Source organism: Brassica rapa, chromosome A09, assembly GCF_000309985.2.
Source record: "Brassica rapa cultivar Chiifu-401-42 chromosome A09, CAAS_Brap_v3.01, whole genome shotgun sequence".
NCBI classification, from domain to species: Eukaryota; Viridiplantae; Streptophyta; class Magnoliopsida; order Brassicales; family Brassicaceae; genus Brassica; species Brassica rapa.
The window spans coordinates 37,375,392-37,394,043 of record NC_024803.2 but is presented as its reverse complement, the minus strand read 5'-3'; the positions used below and the strand labels follow the sequence as shown (position 1 = coordinate 37,394,043).

The 18,652-nt window shown below is 30.6% G+C and overlaps 2 protein-coding genes across 3 annotated transcripts; both read right to left on the bottom strand.

Moving 5' to 3' along the window:
• Nucleotides 1-696: 696 nt before the first annotated feature.
• LOC103841915 (plasmodesmata-located protein 8) lies at nt 697-6,251 on the bottom strand. 2 transcript variants are annotated; one of them, XM_009118503.3, is made up of 3 exons: nt 1,723-6,251; nt 935-1,042; nt 697-817 (listed from the first exon to the last, which is right to left on the bottom strand). In XM_009118503.3, the coding sequence occupies exons 1-3, from the start codon at nt 2,444-2,446 to the stop codon at nt 813-815; spliced, it is 837 nt and encodes a 278-aa protein (XP_009116751.1). In that variant the 5' UTR covers nt 2,447-6,251; the 3' UTR covers nt 697-812. The 2 variants fall into 2 exon arrangements, with proteins under 2 accessions (XP_009116751.1, XP_018510230.1); XM_018654714.2 differs by having other exon boundaries at nt 697-1,042.
• A 272-nt stretch (nt 6,252-6,523) lies between these two features.
• LOC103841914 (auxin-responsive protein SAUR36) lies at nt 6,524-7,650 on the bottom strand. The gene has a single exon (XM_009118502.3). It carries the CDS (start codon nt 7,261-7,263, stop codon nt 6,751-6,753), a length of 513 nt encoding a protein of 170 aa, XP_009116750.1. The 5' UTR covers nt 7,264-7,650; the 3' UTR covers nt 6,524-6,750.
• Nucleotides 7,651-18,652: the final 11,002 nt, after the last annotated feature.

Below are 18,652 nucleotides of genomic sequence, written 5' to 3'. Positions count from 1 at the left end.
TCATTATGACAGTATATATGATAGCTTATTCCGGCCCACCACATTGGGATCTTTTAAAGTACTAATTTCTGTCTTCAGTGTATTCAATCCATAAGATATGAATATTGTTTTGTAGAAGTTGTACTTTGTATAACTAATGAAAGCCTTTTCCATAAACGTATATATTATTTTTAGAAAAAAAAATATTAGTAGGTACCGAGCTAATTAGAATTATATGAAATCATAAAAAAAAAAATTTGTTGAGCCACATGAAATCATAAATTTATGTAGCATTCCCTCTAGCTTTTTTAGTTGCATGAAGAACGTTATACAATAATGTAAGTCTTCATGCTGCACTGCTTGGAGCCTAGTGGGCCAGATCTCATCCGGCCATCCATAAGTTAATGGTACAATGGAAATGTGGTGTGACCATAAGAACCGGTAGACCCGGATGGTATCAAGTATTAACACGAACCACATGTACACAGGTTGGATAAACCTTATAGTCATTTTCCCGGCAGGACCTTTAAAGTCTAAAGGTATTCAATCTCTATCATATATTTTACGAATTAAGTAATGTGTATGGAATAGTTGCGCCTGCTAAGGAAAGTGGGTATTGGCCTATAACTATTTTATGGAATAAAGTCATCATCTTTCAAGGCAGAATACATTTCACTATTTTATAGGTCAGTTCAAGTATAATTTTTTTCCTTTTGATAAACCAAAAATAATCATTAAGGTAACGGATATGTTCCTACACCATAAATTCCAAAAAAAAAAAAAAAAAACAGGTCCCTCTAGAATCTTTCATCTCGAATCATGTCTTCTTTGTATCAATCTGCAAATCAGCATCATAACATATAAGACTATGACAATTCTTAGCGACTCAGTTAAATTCAAATCTTAATACAGTGAGTGAATCATGTGAATATTAGGCAAGTAAGTATATACTTACGCATGGAGTTTCTGCAGAGGGAGAGGAGAATAACAAGAATTGCGAATCCAGCAATGACTCCTACGATGATCGCAATTGATTTCCCCACGTGATCTCCGTTCGTTGGATCTCAATTACGAAAGTAAGATTAGTTTAGATAGATATTATAGTATGTGACAAAGTACACATGCTAAAACCATAGTATCAATCTAAGAATTATAATTTCTAAGGTGTATAGTGTGACTTTCCCACTGTGTGATATCGATCAAGTTTTAAAGAATATATAAAATAAAAATGGAAACGGGTACATGGGTGGCTATGCCTATAAAGAAAAGAATAGTATATTGCAAACAACATTCTTTTCTAACCAATCATATTATAATCATGATGCTCGAATAATTCAAAAGATTAAATTTTATTTTATGCAATACTTAGTGGTGTCTTCCAGAATAAAGAAGGATTAAAAAGTATGATTTCTTCAGCTTTCTCGTGTAACCAAGCCACTGCACTCGTGATTTTATCAGTTACGAGCGGCGGAATTTTAAACTAGGTCAAATTCTCACACATTTCTATTAAAGATAACTAATGAGCTCAATATATAACTTTTTTAAGTTAGGCAAATAATATGTCATAATTCAAACATAATAAATTGGTGTGCATGCATGTTTTAATTGTATAGAGTAAAAAACAGTAATGATCATTCATGTTTAGTATGCATGACTATGTTATGTGTGTGAGTTGTAAATGATTAAAAAAGTAATGTAGTTAAAGCAATACTCAATAGATTAAATTTGAATTTATGGACCGACCTGGAGAGAAGTCGTAGTAACCAGAACCCCAATAATGAGCATAGCACTGAGCCAAGTAAACCTCAGCTGCAACAGCCGAGCCACAAAGATTCTTTAACTTCCCAACAGCTTCCGCAAGACAAGCCGTACAGTCACTAGGACTCAAGTCACCAACACACTGAGCATAACCTTCAACTAAACCGGACCGGCTAACTTTGTAACCTAGTTGAGTCGACTCAAGATCCGACAACACATCGTCTCTTCGTTTAAAGAAATCATAATCATTCTCTACCCTCTTGGAACTACACTTCTTGTACCTAAGACTCGTGTCTTGTTTCCCAAGAAAATCATAGGTCTCGTAACGCAAGAAGCAGCCTTGGAGCTGAAGAGAAGCACCGTAAGAGTAGGAACAAAGGAGAGTGATTTGGTCGACGGAGTTTTGGATACATTTTGAGCAGTCAGAGGATGGGAGATCGTCACGGCATTGATAAAGGCCGAAGATGGCTGCGGAGGAAGAGGAAGAAGAGTCGTTACCGACGGCGAAGCTATTGAAGGAGGCTTCGGAGGATGAAGTAACGACGGAGGAGAGGAAAGTGTCGCGGTTTGATTCAAAAGGAGTGTTTGGTGTGTATTTTTCCGGTGAACATCCACCGTAGATGAAGATGCGAGATTCTGATGAAGTTCTTGAGGAGGATGATGAGTGGAAGAAGAAGAAGAAGAAGAAGAAGAGAAAGAGTATTCTCATACTTTTATTTTTTTTTGGTGTTTTTGTGTATGTTTTCAAATGGTTTTGGTTTTTGATATTAACGTATATTCATAGTGTTATATTTTTATTTATTTATTTTTAGAGTGAGTTGGTTCATTAATATGGGTCGGTCCAAGAGAAATATGTGGATGTCTAGAACGAATAATGCAAACCAAGATAAACGTAACGAATCAATACCAAAAAAACTCGACAAATTGGATGATAGAGTTGGTTTATTAATTTTTTTCTTCTTCTTCAAAAGTTGGTTTAAAAGACAATAGAGTATTTGCGTAAATGATTTAGACACAATTAAAGAAGATTTCGGTTTTGGGAGCGATTTTCTTAAGAAAGGGTCCCACTTTAATCATGTTATTTTTTTTTGGTATATGTTTGCAAGATCAATTCCATAGCACATATCACATATGCTCATCATGTACAGTATAGTGGATAATTTTTACTTTTTAAATGGTACAGAAACAACCTTTGAGAAATCATGACCACGACGAAATGAATTCTAAAACGAATAGTAGTTGATGTGAAGTCTTTTTTAAGTCGGCACTTGATCCATCTTCACCTGTACAAAACTGCGATTTGTAATGTGAGAACTCGCGGAAGAACTCATCAAGCAGCTAAACTAAAACCTTGTAATCAAAAGGAACCCAAAGAGAAGAAATATCATTAAGTCAAGAGATTTTAGGTTGGGGCAACTCGAGAGATATATAGGCAACGTCTCTGTCAAGCAGGTACAGATACAAGCGTGTTCATACATGAGTCACAATCCGGAATTCAATCAGTTGATGCAGTTATGGATACATTTCGCATTTTCAAAAGTTCCACTATAGTATCATGAAAGCTCTCAAGACTCGGAGAAGTTGGGAGCCGAGATAAGCATCTATAGAACCACGTCATTTGAGATTAAAACAGACTTTAGATGCTAGTCTCAAGCCAGGTAGATCGTAGATAGTAAGTTTGACAAAATCAAAACCACCTAGGTTCACAAATTCAAGTGTACTGTGTACCAATGTCTCATACTTGTAAAAGCTCGCGGGCCACATGTTCATAACGAGACCCAAACGCAATCACGATTATATATAGAGCCGCCAATTGCAAGAATCAGCATATAAATATGTTAAAAGGACTCATGTGAATGAGTCAAAACCCATACAATCCTGATTTGACTGAAATCAAATCTAAACGTGATATTGTATGTTTAACAACCATAATTAACTGGCAAATTTGTTAATCCAATCTATAAACTAGAGAAGTACGAATTTCCATACATACATCACGTGATTATCATCGTTTTGTTCCAAGCTAAAGAGTTAAATAGTGTTAAACTTATAAATCTTAAGGATTAAAACGATAAATGAAAAAAAAAAATCTTAAATGTAATGTTTAATTAATATAAGAACCAAAATGCAATTAATAGAAAAAAAACTTCAAATTTAGAATTTTAAAAAGTGAAACTTTCAGATTTTTCTTTATTAATTCAGATTTTACACATAAAATTAAAAAAAAAAATTAGAATAATATTTTTAATATTTTTAAACTAAAATTAGAGAACAAGAATATCAGAAAAAAAACTTAATAAAAATGTTTTTAAAAAGATACATAAAGATATAACTATTACAAAAATTATAACATTACAAACACTAATAATCTAGTAAATTTGCTCCAAAATCTCCAAAATATTGTCCAAACAAATTTTGTGTAACCGAAGATATTTGTAATATATTTAACACTGGTAAAATATATTAATATTTTTGACATATTTTCTTATTAATATAAAATTTTCAAGGGTCCGATCTAGCCCAAAGAAAATACTCCCGATCCGTTTTAATTTAGTTCTCATTGTATAATAAAAATTTTGTTTTAAAATAAGTGTCGTTTTATAGTTTCAATGTAAAATTTATTGAGTTTATATTTTAATCTATTTACTATTGGTTGGAATGTGGTTAAGTATCATGATAATGATATTTTTATTTAGTAAATATACAAAATTAAATATTTTCTTAATATGTGTCCAAACCTAAAGCGATAACTAAAGTATGAAATATCTCTCACTAATATGAATACTTATAGATTGTTTGTTGCTTTATATTATAAAAACACGTACTGAACAAAATATTTTAATGTATCTAATATTTTTGTAAAGAGTTTGTAAAAGTTCTGGATGTTGGAAATCAAAATGTATTAATATTTTTTGTTCAACAAGCATACTTAATTGGTCAGTTTGTTGATCCAATCTACAAACCGGAGAAATGCGAACTTCTATACAAAGTACACGTGATGATCCTCGTTTTGTTCCAAGCTAAAGAGTAATACTAATACTAAGAGTGTGATTAGATGGTTGGTATTTATACAGTAAACTTTTATTCTGAACTTTAATTTATTCCATGTTCAGCTAAAAATTTAGTAATCAAGTAAATCATTGTAGATAAAGTGGAAACCCTAAGCGTGACACTATTCTGCTTGAGCCAACTCAATTGCATAGCTTGTTTTTTTTTTTGAACTTGAAAAGGATTAAACCCGGATCTATTAAAGATACAGACTTAACTTCTGGATGGGAAATGCAACCTACATATAGATCTTCTTTCGGGTATTCAAATGGGCCATAAGCATAGACCCATATCCACGTAACCACATGTAAAACTAATAATTTCACACTAGAAGGAAATTATTCCTGGTCTGGACCAAGAAGGCAACTCCTCCTCAATTGCATAGCTCGTTGTTCGCTAAATAAACGTGATTTTTTTCTAGTATTTATCTACAAAGTCCTTGATTCTTGGTGGATTCTCCACTAGAAAATCAACGCTAATTATAGATATCGAAAGGGACTAATGGGGACGAATACGATCACTTCGATGCCAAAATGCCCTTTTGGCAGTATTTTGTTTTCCCACAAATTTTCCAATATACGTGGTATATTTTTGGTTCAGTTCAACTACGTGTATAAAGAATTAGTGGTATTTAAACATCTTCAAAAAGATACTTTATAATATCAATTATGAAGTTTTTTGTTATCTTAAAAAAAATTCAAAATTTCAAATTTGAAGTTTTGAAAAGTGAAACTCTATATTTGAAATTTTACTATTCAAAAGTTTTATATTTTTGTTTGCATTTTGGTCTCTACAATTACACATCACATTTATGATTCTTAAATATTTTTTTCTTTATCCTTTTAATCTTTAAATTTTTTATATTTCATAAATATTTCAATTTTTTTATAAATTTAAATCTTACAACAACAATATACAAACATTTTAAGAAAATTACATGAAGACATACCTATTACACAAATTTAAATATTATAATAATACTAATAGCCAGGTAAATTTGATCCGAAAACCTCCAAAAACTCTAAAAATGTTGTCCAAACAAAATTTTTGTAACCGAAGACGGTTGTTATTCTTTTTTATGTCTTTTTTGTAAGATTTTTTCTTGTTCAGATTGAATGTATTCACGAGGATTAATATCATAGTTCAGTCTTTTAATATTTTATTTTTCAGATCTAATGTATTTAAAAATATTAATATTATTCAATTTCAACAATTTTTTAACTCGTAACTACCAATTAAATTTAAAGAGTCATTTTTACTTCGAAATACGCTCGATGATCATATATGCATTACAAAAATAATTTTATGGAATACTATGGTGTTTCACTTATATTTTAATGTTAGCTATGTTATTTTTATTTAAAAAATTATATTTTTTAATATAATTTTTATATATGTGTTAGTAAATTTTTTATGAATTTAAATTAATTATAACAAATATAAGGATCATAATATAAAATATAAATAATTTTAAAGCTAAGTTTGAAATTTTGTTTATGGAGAATAATTTTTTAAATTTTTAAATATAGAATTTTAGAAAGTTGTGTCTTTCTCCGTAGATATTCTTAACAGAAATAATTGTGACTGATATCAAAATCTTGCGTAGGTCCCAAAGATGAATAGAATCGTGTTAAACTTTTCCTTTGGCATTATCATTTTCATAATTCACCCTTTAAAATCACTATCGTAATCATAATTTCATAATCATATATAGTCCTTACCAAAAGCACTCATGCAATTACGGAAAAGGAAAAATCTCTAAATTATTTACAGTATCGTCTTAGTTTATAAACTAAGAAAAATCTCACTTCCACATGATCACATATACACATATCTAACAAAAAGGGTAAAAAAAACTAAAAGCAGTGAAAAAGGTGAAAAGGTCACAAAAGAAAGTAAATAGTAAAAAAGAGTTTAAAACTTTCTTCATCATTATCTTTAGTCAATAGTCTTCTCCCGTCGTTGTTATTGCCGGCGCCGGCACCAGAACAGTTTACCAAAACCCGACCCGGATTCAATACGGGTCTGAACCCGTTTGAAATCCGAATAAGGACAAGGGATAGTGATCCCACCTTCTTGACAAAACCCAAACTCTTCCTCTGCCTCTCTCAGAAGCTCACCGAACAGAGGATGGTTAAAGTAGACGATGGGCACCAAAACTCTCTGAAAGTCGCCGTCTTTCTTACCGACGTAAACCGCCGAGTGACCTTTCGGAACCGGGTCGGGTTTACTTTGAATCGGGTCCTTACCGATCGGTGCGTATCCGGAGTTTGATATCTTAGACCCGAGAAACCTGGCGCTGTGTGATGTGAGGCTGCGTCCCCAGCTTATGAGCTTTGTGATGGCTTTTGGTTTGCAAACCGGTTGAGTCGGACCTAACCGGATGTATCTGGATCGTCGGAGTCGGATTCTCTGGAGGATCCATCTTGAGATTCGTTGAATCGGTCTTCTAATCTTGATCCCTCTTAACTTTCTCATCGTTGAAAAAAAAAGACAGAACAAGGAACAGAACCTCTGTTTCGGAGCAAAGAAACAAACTTGATTGATCGGTTTAGATGATCAACGGTGGAGATTTGAGAATGGGAAGAAGAAGATGTGCTTTGAGGATTATGTGGCTGTCTAAACGCTACAGGGGAAGAGCAGAGTGAGAGGCAAGGAAGTTTAAATAGAGAAGAAGCCAATAAAAAAAGATTGAAAAGGTAATGATGAGAGAAGAAGATTGAGTCATGTCTGTGGACCGTTGGATGAAGAGAAAGGTTACTCAACCGTTGGATTAGATTTTGCGGGAAAACGTCTCTCTTTTGCTTTTCTTACCTAAAAGAATTCCCCCCATTAACTCCATAGTTCTAATTAAACGAATTTAATCAAGCATTAAACACTGTTTAATTAAACATTCACCTTTAGCTTAATTTCTTTTCGTAATGTATAACTTGCTAGTTATAACTGATTTTGGTGTAAATACAGAGAAGATGAGTCACAAGAGGTTCAACTGGTGGAGTATGTTATGGGGAAATCGGCTAATTCCTACATCAACAAAGGCCAACGGTCCCGATCAATACATAAACATGTTACCTGTGCAAAAACATACATCAACTAGTACAAAATTTAATTTTCATATGCGAACTTTCAAAATTTGGTCTTATCATACATTGACCTAATTTCCGTTAGTCAAACGTTGAGTTGTCGTTAACCAGTAGCAGAAAATCGGCTAATTCCTACATCAACAGGGACCAATGGTCCAGATCAATACATAAACACTTCACCTGTGCAAAAACATACATCAACTAATACAAAATTTAAATTCAATACATGAACTTTCGAAATATGGTTTAACATACACTAAAGCTTGACATGTGCGTCCGCGCGGATATTTGTTGTTAACTTTTTTTATAAATTGTTTAATGACATTCCTAAATATATAAACTTTTGTTCATTGTTATGTTCCTACACATAAAAACCAAACTCACCCGGATCTGAAAAGACCTTATTCGAATCCCACCCGAAAATTTATAATACCCAAACAAAGAATAATTTCAAAACAAAAAAAAAATCGATATCCGAAAGAACCAATCCATACCCAACCATATACCTGATATCCATACCTTAATAAAGTAGTTAAGAAGTACAAAAAATGTAAAAAATATAAGAAAACACTTAAATATAGGTAAGTTCTCTTTTATATTTTTATAAGACATGCTGTCAAATTATTTGGAAAAAATGTAATTAATAAAGTAGTTAAGTTGAGTGAAAATAAGGAAAGAAAATATGTAATAAATATGTTGAAAATAATGTTAGTTTTATTTTGTACTTAAATTTAATAAAATAGATTTACCTAGTTTTCACTAGTCAAATAATACCGAAAATAAATTGTCTGTCACGTGTTGATTAAGTAAAGTTTTTATTGTACTAGGGATTAACCCGGGCTACGCCCGGGATTTTTATTTTTTTCTAATTTAAGTTTTTAAATTATTTATATTTAGGTTATGATATATATTTTTTATAAATCTTAAGATGCATGTCATAATTAAAATTTATTTTAAATTTTAACACGTTCAATTAACATATTTTTACTATTTAAATATTTTTTTGTAATTTTGTTGGCTATCTAATTATCATATTTAGCAAAACTATATGTTGAGTGTTGGAATAAATGTTTTAGATATTTAATTAAACTGCAGAGTATTTTCGGATCGATCACATGCTCAACAATCGATCGATCCGTAAAAAGATGGTCGATCTCCTTGGCCAGGTAAGTACAATTTTAGCAAAAATATCTTTGATTTTCAAATATTAAGTATATAAGTATTCTTTTGGATATTCTCTTTTTGAATTGTATTTTTTGATTAAATTATTGTATTATAATGTTTATGTAAATATTTTTTTGTGATGTTTGAATTTGTTTTGTTCGTATACTTAACCTAGATGATATTGATGTTTAACAATTTATTATTTTCTAGAAATAAAAAATAATGATATATCAAAACGTATCTAATACTTGTTAAATGATACTATAATGTAAATTACATCCATTATTTAAAAATAACCATTTGTTGTTTTTATTTTTTTTTAAATCAGAAATTATTTTTATTTAAAAACATTATTCATATATAATATAATAGTTTAAGTTTGGAAGATTAATATATATATATATATGAATTATGTGTATGTTTTAAAAAATAATTTAAGATGTTATATATTGAGTAACTGAATAAAATCTGAATTTCTTATCTTGAAAATCAAATAATTATATTTTTGTCTTCATGTTATACTCATCAATCCATCATTGATATTTATAACTCAGTATGCTTAAAAAAAACTTAGTTTGAAGTAATAAATTAAATTCATCACCTATAATGTTCTGTAAACTATATTTGAAAACTCTCTACAATTATATTTTAAGCATAATTACTATTATTTAATTTAAGTTATTTTAAGCATAATATATGCTAAATCAACTTAAATTATATTTACAATAGGACCATCCTAAACCGGTTAATAAACCAAAAACAATACTAAACCAACATGAACTAATACCTGATTCGGCGAGGAAGGAAGTGTTCCGTGATAAACGCTTGAATGGATATTAACTGTAATGGTTTGATCATGAAAGAGTTAGTATGAATATTAACAATAAAATTATGGATTAGATTAATTTAAATTTGTAAGAATACCTTTGAGTCTATGAAAAACAATTCAATTCTCATGAATAAGTTTGCCCTTTGGAAGTTGCGGGGTTCCCAACAATGAATCCACCTAATAAAAAGTTCGTTCTTATAAAAAATCTCCTTCAAGGTCGTTAAAAGTTTTTGGACGGCAAGAGTTAATGGTGGAACCATTTTTTTGCTCGAGTGCTTTGAAGCTTTCCTTGATAGTGTGAGGTTGATGTTGATGGTATAATGAGTTTTATAGGGACTTTCTTGATGTAAAACTATACTTTTTTTTAATGTGGTATTTCTATTTTTATATAATTTATTACCATTTTAAGATAGATGTACATTTTAAGAGAGATGTTTAAATCTTAATATACTTTTTCCATTTTTTAAAATGTTTATTTCCATTTCTTATTTTTTTTTACGTAATATCTATATTTTATATTTTAAAATAGATATTTAAATCTTAATGTACTTTTTCCATTTTTTCAAATTGTGTATTTCCTTATATTATATATTTTACATTTTAAGATAGATGATTAATGCTTAATGAACTTTTTCCATTTTTTAAATTTTGTTGTGTATTTACTTATTATTATATATATAATTCATGTATTATATATTTACATTATTTACTTATTATTTACTTATTATTTATTTTCCTGTATATGTATTTCTATTTCTTGTACTTTTTATTTACTTAATATCTCTATTTTACATTTTAATATAGATGTTTAAATCTTAATGTACGTTTCATTTGTTATACTTTCTATTTACGTAATATCTACATTTTAAATTTTAAGATATATTTTTAAAACTTAATGTAATTTTCCATTTTTTTAATTGGGTATTTACTTATATTATATATTTACTAATTTTTTTTATATTGTGTATTTCTATTTCTTATACTTTCTATTTACTAATAATTTTATATTTTAAGATAGATTTACATTTTAAGATAGATGTTTAAATACTAATGTACTTTGTCCATTTTTTAAATTGTGTATTTCCTTTTCTTATACTTTCTATTTGCGTAATATCTATATTTTACATTTTAAGATGGATGCTTAAATCTTAATATACTTTTTCCATTGTTTTTAAGTTGTGTATTTCTTTTTCTTATACTTTCTATTTACTTAATATCTATATTTTGCATTTTAAGATAGATGTTTAATATTTAATATACTCTTTCCATTTCTTATAAATTGTGCATTTACTTATTATTGTATATATAATTTGTATATTTATAATATTTACTTATTATTTATTTTTCTATATATTGAGTATTTCTCTTTCTTATACTTTATATTTAGTTAATTTATATATTTTATATTTTAAGATAGATGGTTAAATCTTAATGTATTTTTCCATTTTTAGTGTAAAGCGGCAATGTTCAATAGAAGAACTTGGACAAATAGTCAAATAGTTATATTTATGTTTTTTTTCTTTTTTTATATAATGGTAATGTTACATTATGGAGATAAGCCGTTTTTTTAGTGAAAATTGTAAGCTTACATATGTTTAATGTAGTTTTTCTATTTTTTTTATGTTGTGTGTTTACATATTATTGTTATTTTTAAATGTAAAATGGTAATCTTACATATGTTTAATGTAGTATTTCCATTTTTTATGTTGTATGTTTACATATTATTTATTATTTTCGAAATTATATATAATGTTTTTTTACAAAATAGTAATATTACATTATGGAGATAATCCGTTTTTTTAGTGAAAAATGGTAATCTTACATATGTTTAATTAATGTAGTTTTTCCATTTTTATGTTGTATGTTTACATATTATTATTTTTAAATAAAAATGTAAAATGGTAATCTTACATATGTTTAATGTAGTATTTCTATTTTTTTATGTTGTATGTTTACATATATTTATTATTCTTGAAATTATATATAATGTTTTTTGTTTTTTTTATAAAACGGTAATGTTATATTATGGAGATAATCCGTCTTTTTTTTTAAGTGAAAAATGGTAATCTTACATATGTTTAATGTAGTTTTTCTATTTTTTGTGTTGTATGTTTACATATTATTTATAATTTTCAAAAATTTGTAATATTCACTAAAAATGGTAATCTTACATATGTTTAATTAATGTAGTTTTTCCATTTTTATGTTGTATGTTTACATATTATTATTTTTAAATTAAAATGTAAAATGGTAATCTTACATATGTTTAATGTAGTATTTCTATTTTTTTATGTTGTATGTTTACATATATTTATTATTCTTGAAATTATATATAATGTTTTTTGTTTTTTTTATAAAACGGTAATGTTATATTATGGAGATAATCCGTCTTTTTTTTTAAGTGAAAAATGGTAATCTTACATATGTTTAATGTAGTTTTTCTATTTTTTGTGTTGTATGTTTACATATTATTTATAATTTTCAAAAATTTGTAATATTTTATGCCACGTGTCATCTTTCGAGAGAAGTTTTTTTTGCTGATGTGGACGCTCTATGGAGCCTCAAAAGGTCCCTTTTATTAGTAGAGATTATGTGATAATTAAACCATAGTACGTAGTAATTGACAGAGAGAAAGGATAATGTTTAGCTTATCGAAGACATTCTCTTTTCTCTTTGTTCAATTTTGTCTTCTTTCATTTTCTCGGTGTTTTTTGTTGTCGAAAAAGTTGAAGAAAAAATTAAAGAGAAAAGCTAACTAATGAATTACACGAGAAATAAATCGTTTGACCTATATGATTTATTTTTCTCATTCAATTACCACGTAATACAGTTTAATTACCATATTATACAATAAAAACATTATTTAATGAATACGTGACATAAAATTTAGCTTCAATATTATTTGACTAGTGGAAATTAAGTAAATGTCAAGTTTTAGCGTATGTTAAAACCAGATTTCAAAAGTTCATGTAGTGAAGTTAAATTTTGTATTAGTTGATGTATGTTTTTGCACAGGTGAAGTGTTCATGTATTGATCCGTACCATTGGTCCTTGTTGATGTAGGAATTAGCCGATTTTCTATTACCGGTTAACGACAACTCAACGTTTGACTAACGGAAATTATGTCAATGTATGATAAAACCAAATTTTAAAAGTTCATGTATGAAAATTAAATTTTGTGCTAGTTGATGTATGTTTTCGCACAGGTAACATGTTTATGTACTGATCGGGACCGTTGACCCTTGTTGATGTAGGAATTGGCCGATTTCCCGTATGTTATGTATTTTGTTTGATGACAGTTAATGTGCCAACGCTTTAGTATGTTGCTTGATGACAATTATGATGCCAACACACGTGTGATATCCACGTGGCGAACATTTTTTCTTGTATCGATTAGGTAATAACACTTCACAAGAGATCAAATCGCTCTTCTAAATATTTTTGTATTTGATTTTTGTCATTGATCAATTTAGCTGCACATTATGTCGCCAACAAGGTTAATTAAAATAGCTTGTGTAAGCCTGTACGGGTGTGTCCTGTAGATGCCTCCTTATAGATATTTATTCATATGCAAACAAGAAACACACAAACGAAAAACAAACTGAAGACAGATCTGAGCTAATTTAGGACGTTAATTAAACCAAGTTGTGCTAATCTAATAAGACAAAAGTTATTGGAGTATTCATTTATATACTTAGTGCAAATCTGAGTATTCATCTACTTGTGTACATATAATATATGTGAGCCTGTGACCCTTTGCCAAAAATTAATATTGCTGCTTAGTTTCGGAATCTTTAGGAGAAATAATTGGCAGATTAATATTCATACATGGACTTGAAGCAATACATATATATATATATATAGTGTTGTTTTTCTCAAGTTTAATTTTATGTATATGTAATATGTGTTTTTTTATTCAGCGAAATTAGAAACTGATGTGTTGTTGTTAGTTTGTTACCAGTTACACCATAGAATAGGGGCGTATTACGTGTGAGAATAATGTTTTATTTTTTCATATTGAAAATGATTATTTTCTGTTTAACGAAAGCGATACTTTATAATAGTTGATAGTTAATACTTAATACTAGTATTTTTAACAATTCATCGGTCCATGGCCGTACAAGTTGATTAATAAGTACACGAACATGAACGTGTCACTTGCAGCTTCGAATGTATAGGGCCCATTTGCCTCACATATGTCTTTTTTTTTCTGATCGAAAGCCTCGCATTCAAACTCCAACGAAACCATTATATTGTTTCTCACGGAAATATTAAACTGAATAAAATTGTTTTTTACACTAAAATGGGTTTGAAGAGTCCGTCCGAACGTTCTCTGCAGTTGCGCCTTCCTAATCGAGACCAAATCTCTGCAAACAGCCTTGATTTTAAGTGGTTACTCTTTTTCTTTATTATAGAGGAGTGTGACATGCCACTAACCCAAAGTCATTACAACTACAAAAGAAAAATAATAATTATATCGTTAAATTGAACTAATAATAGATCAACAAAGAAAAATCTTCCATTATTGTATTAATGTACTTATCTCGCATAGTTTATACGAGACCCAGTATTTGACAACTGTGAGCTTCCTCGAAGTACCCAACAACACAATGCGATGATTTTCAAACAAGGCTTTAAGTTTCAACCTTTCAAGGTAAGAACAAAACATTCTCTTATATTTTTCCTGATAAGGAAAATTCAAATCGAAACTCTTAACGAAATAAAGACAGACAGAGACATCCATAGAAAGTCACATAACGTTTTATAACCTTTTTCTTTTGACTAAACCAACAAAGCTTTAACCACTGGGCCAATGAGAAATGTTTAACGTTTTATAATCTTACGAAAACATATAAGTTATAACTGATGTCAAAATAGATCGATTATTCAGTTTGTTGACAACAATATATATATATATATATATATATATATATATATATATAGAGTTTAATTTCGCGTTTCCTCCGACTGAGAATGCTATGATATACCAATTTGAACTTTGAAATGGATAAAGAAAACACCAAAGGAGTTCTTTTTTTTTTGCTAAAAACACCAATATACCAATAGGAGTTGACAAAAAAAAGAAGTCAGCTCAAAACACACATATATCGTGATTTTAATATTTAAACGCTCATCACATAATTAGGTTACGTTTGAGTTAGTTCATAAAATTTTCATAGATAATCAATACTGATTTATCTGTGAGGTTCAGTTCATTACCTACTTTAGGTATACAAGTTATCTAATAGTGGTGACTCTTCAAACACACATCATTGTTTGTCGTTATATATCAAAATAGTTAGTAAACTTTCCTGCATATTTAACAAAATAAAATATATTAGAAATAGATGGACCTTACCTGCATGTTTTTGGGTCCTAATTCGTATTGCATTTGATAAATTAAAACACTAGGCGAAGTTTTGTTTTAATGATAAGAGTGAGTTTTGAAATATGGAATTTAGTATTCTTGGAATTCAGGGTTTACCAAAATAAACATGGAATTCAATATTCTTGTAATATATACTTCATCCGTTTCTTAAATATGGATGTTTTGGTGTTTTCACACATATTAAAAACACACATTAATTTTGCATTGTTTTTTGAAATTATCAAATTTCAATGCTTTTTACGGTAAATCCAATTAATTTTACTGAAATTTGCAATTTTGGTATAGAAAATATAAAAAATATAATTTTGTGAAACAATATTTTTTTCTAAAATTTATATCTTAATGAAACAGAGAGATTACTTGTTATCTAAATAATGCTAACAATGTAGTTAATGCGCATTCCACATGATAAAATAGGTGAAGACCATTGAACTAACAAGAATATATGCAGTTATATATTACTAGAAGTTTAGAACCACTCGCTTCATCAGGTTACAGTAAAAAACAAGTTAAAGGGTTATATATGATTTGATGACTACGGCACGGGATCTTTGTCTTATATAAATTCCTATTCCAATATTACAATAATGATAAATTCATATACAAGTAGGGTGCTGCTGACTGTTGAGACCCATACAGATGAATGAGTGGGTGGTAAAGGTGAGATTTCGATTAGAGATATTGTAAAATAGTATTAAAGCATGCACGTAGCTGCTAATATTTTGTCTATATTTGTACGGATAATCGTACGTGACGTGTCCATGAGCTCTTTTCGATGCCTCGAAGGTCAACTAAAGGTTTATTGGAAAAGCGTCTGATTATTAAAGACGTCGTTAAAGCTAAATTGCCGTCACATTAAGCAAATATAATTTTTTGCTCGAAAACGCTAGTCGGTTCATGGCACGGTGAATGGTTATTTCAAAGGGAAGAGAGGACTAAGGCAAGGCGACCCACTATCACCTTACTTGTTTGTTATGGCTATGAACTACTTGTCTCTCATGCTAAACAAAGCGGCTGAAGCAAATAGAATCAAGTACCATCCAAAGTGTAATGCCATGAAGCTCACTCACCTGTCGTTTGCAGACGACTTGCTCATCTTCATTGATGGTTCCATCGAATCAGTGCAATGTGTTCTTCAGGTTTTACGTGATTTTGAGCTCCGATCAGGTCTTGCGGTTAGCTTCCAGAAAACTAGTTTCTACTCTTCGGGTTTATCTGACCAGGAGAATGATGCAATCAAAGCTTCTACTGGTATGACGCTAGGTGATCTCCCATTCAGGTATCTAGGAGTTCCCCTCAACTCAAGAAAATTATCATTGCCAAACTGTCAGCCACTGATCCAACAAGTCAAAGGAAGACTATCCTCATGGTCAGTAAAAACTCTCTCCTTCTCGGGCCGTTTACTCCTGATCAAGACGGTCATCGCGGGTATCACAACTTTCTGGTGTTCTGCCTTCATCCTCCCTAAGGCCTGCATAAAAAAGATAAACTCCATGTGTAATCTGTTCCTCTGGAAAGGAAACTTGGACGGTCACCACGCTTCAAGGGTGGCATGGGACACTGTTACGTTAACTAAAGCGCAGGGAGGGTTAGGAATCAAAGACCTACTAACCTGGAACAAGGCTTGCTGTTTGCGACTCATCTGGATGCTTTTCTTCAGGGAGGAATCAGTTTGGGTGATATGGTTTAAGGAGGTTATCCTTAAAGGATCAATACATAACTACTGGACTGTCAAGACAAGTCAAAAACACTCGTGGCTGGTAAATAAATTGATAAAGATGAGGCCGATCGTCTACCCTCTGATAAAGTTGAAAGTGGAGGATGGTCGCTCTGCTCTATTCTGGCACCACAATTGGGCTCCTGCAGGTTGTATTTCCGCTCTCGAAACCTCCTCAAACTCAAGACTAGGGATTCCGCACAAAGCAACTGTGGCTTCGCTTTGTAGAAATGGGAACTGGTTGCTTCCGCCTGCGAGAACAGAAGCAGCGTTAGAACTCTATGCCTTCTTAACCACAATCCAGCTTTCTACAAATGTTGATTTCTATGTGTGGAATCTTCAGGGGAACAGTGAAACAAAATACAAAACTGGAGCAGTATATACTTACTTGAGAGGTGAGATTGAAGATAAAGGTTGGGCAAAGCTGATATGGTTCTCGCGCTCTATACCGCGCCACTCCTTCCAGGCGTGGCTAGTCTACCTGAATCGTTGCCCTACTAAAGATAGGATGATAGGTTGGGGCCTTCATGTTGATCCGATGTGTGTGCTTTGCAACTCGCAATTGGAATCTAGGGATCATCTGTTCTTCGATTGTCCATTCAGTTATGATCTATGGACTTTGATCGCGTCTAGGTGTTGTCTTCGACCTCTCCGATCTTGGGGTCAGACGGTGGATCAGTTGACGGCTTTGGTGGGTGATAAAACAAAGCGCTTGCTCTCTCTTCTAGCCTGGCAAGCCACCATCTACTGGCTCTGGACTGAAAGAAATGGGAGATTGCATGCCAGACCTTTTACAACGACAACTGCGATGTACTCTGCGATTGATCGCCAAATCAGGAATAAAGTTCAGAGCTTCAGAGAAATCAACCTCTCTCTCTCGACCACGATGATGCAGCGTTGGTTCTCCACGGGATGAGATGCAAATCTCCCACAGTCTCCCTTCCTCCATTTACTCTCGCTTCATGACTTCTCCACCAACCAACTACCACCTCCCGATTATTCTTTGGGCATATTACACTTGGGCTTAAACTTTGATCTTTCTTTACTGTCGGGCCAGTTCTAATGAGATTCTTCTTCTAGGGTTTTATTATCTTATGTGTAACTTGGGCCTTGCCCACAAAACACTGCCTTCTAGGTCTGTATGTTTTTTTGTTTTTAGTTTAATCAGAACTAGAACCTGACCCGCGCGCCAGCGCGGGTATGAATTTTTGATTTTTGGTTATTTATTTAACTAAATGATGTATTTGTAATATTTGATGTATTATATTCACCAAATAAATTTTTTTTTGGCATCTTAAACCATCTATTTATGATGAATATTCGATATCATATAAAAAATAGAACTACAGACGTAATTAGAGAATTGTAAACGATATATAAAAACAATGGTTATTAATATAAAATATGAAGAGATATTATATTATGACTTAGTACGGCATAAAAGATTATAAATTAGTTATACATCTTTAAAGAAAATATAATGATTTTTAAACTTCTACGAAAAATTTAACATATAAAAAAGGGCGATGAATTAGTCATCAAATTGTAAATAATTTCATAATTTTATTAATAATAAATTATTTATAGTCTTTGTTTTTCGTCAAGATAATTATTAAATGTCCATAACATTAATATGTTAAAAGGCCATATTATGATAGCCCATGTTGTAACCGTTTTTTCCGGGA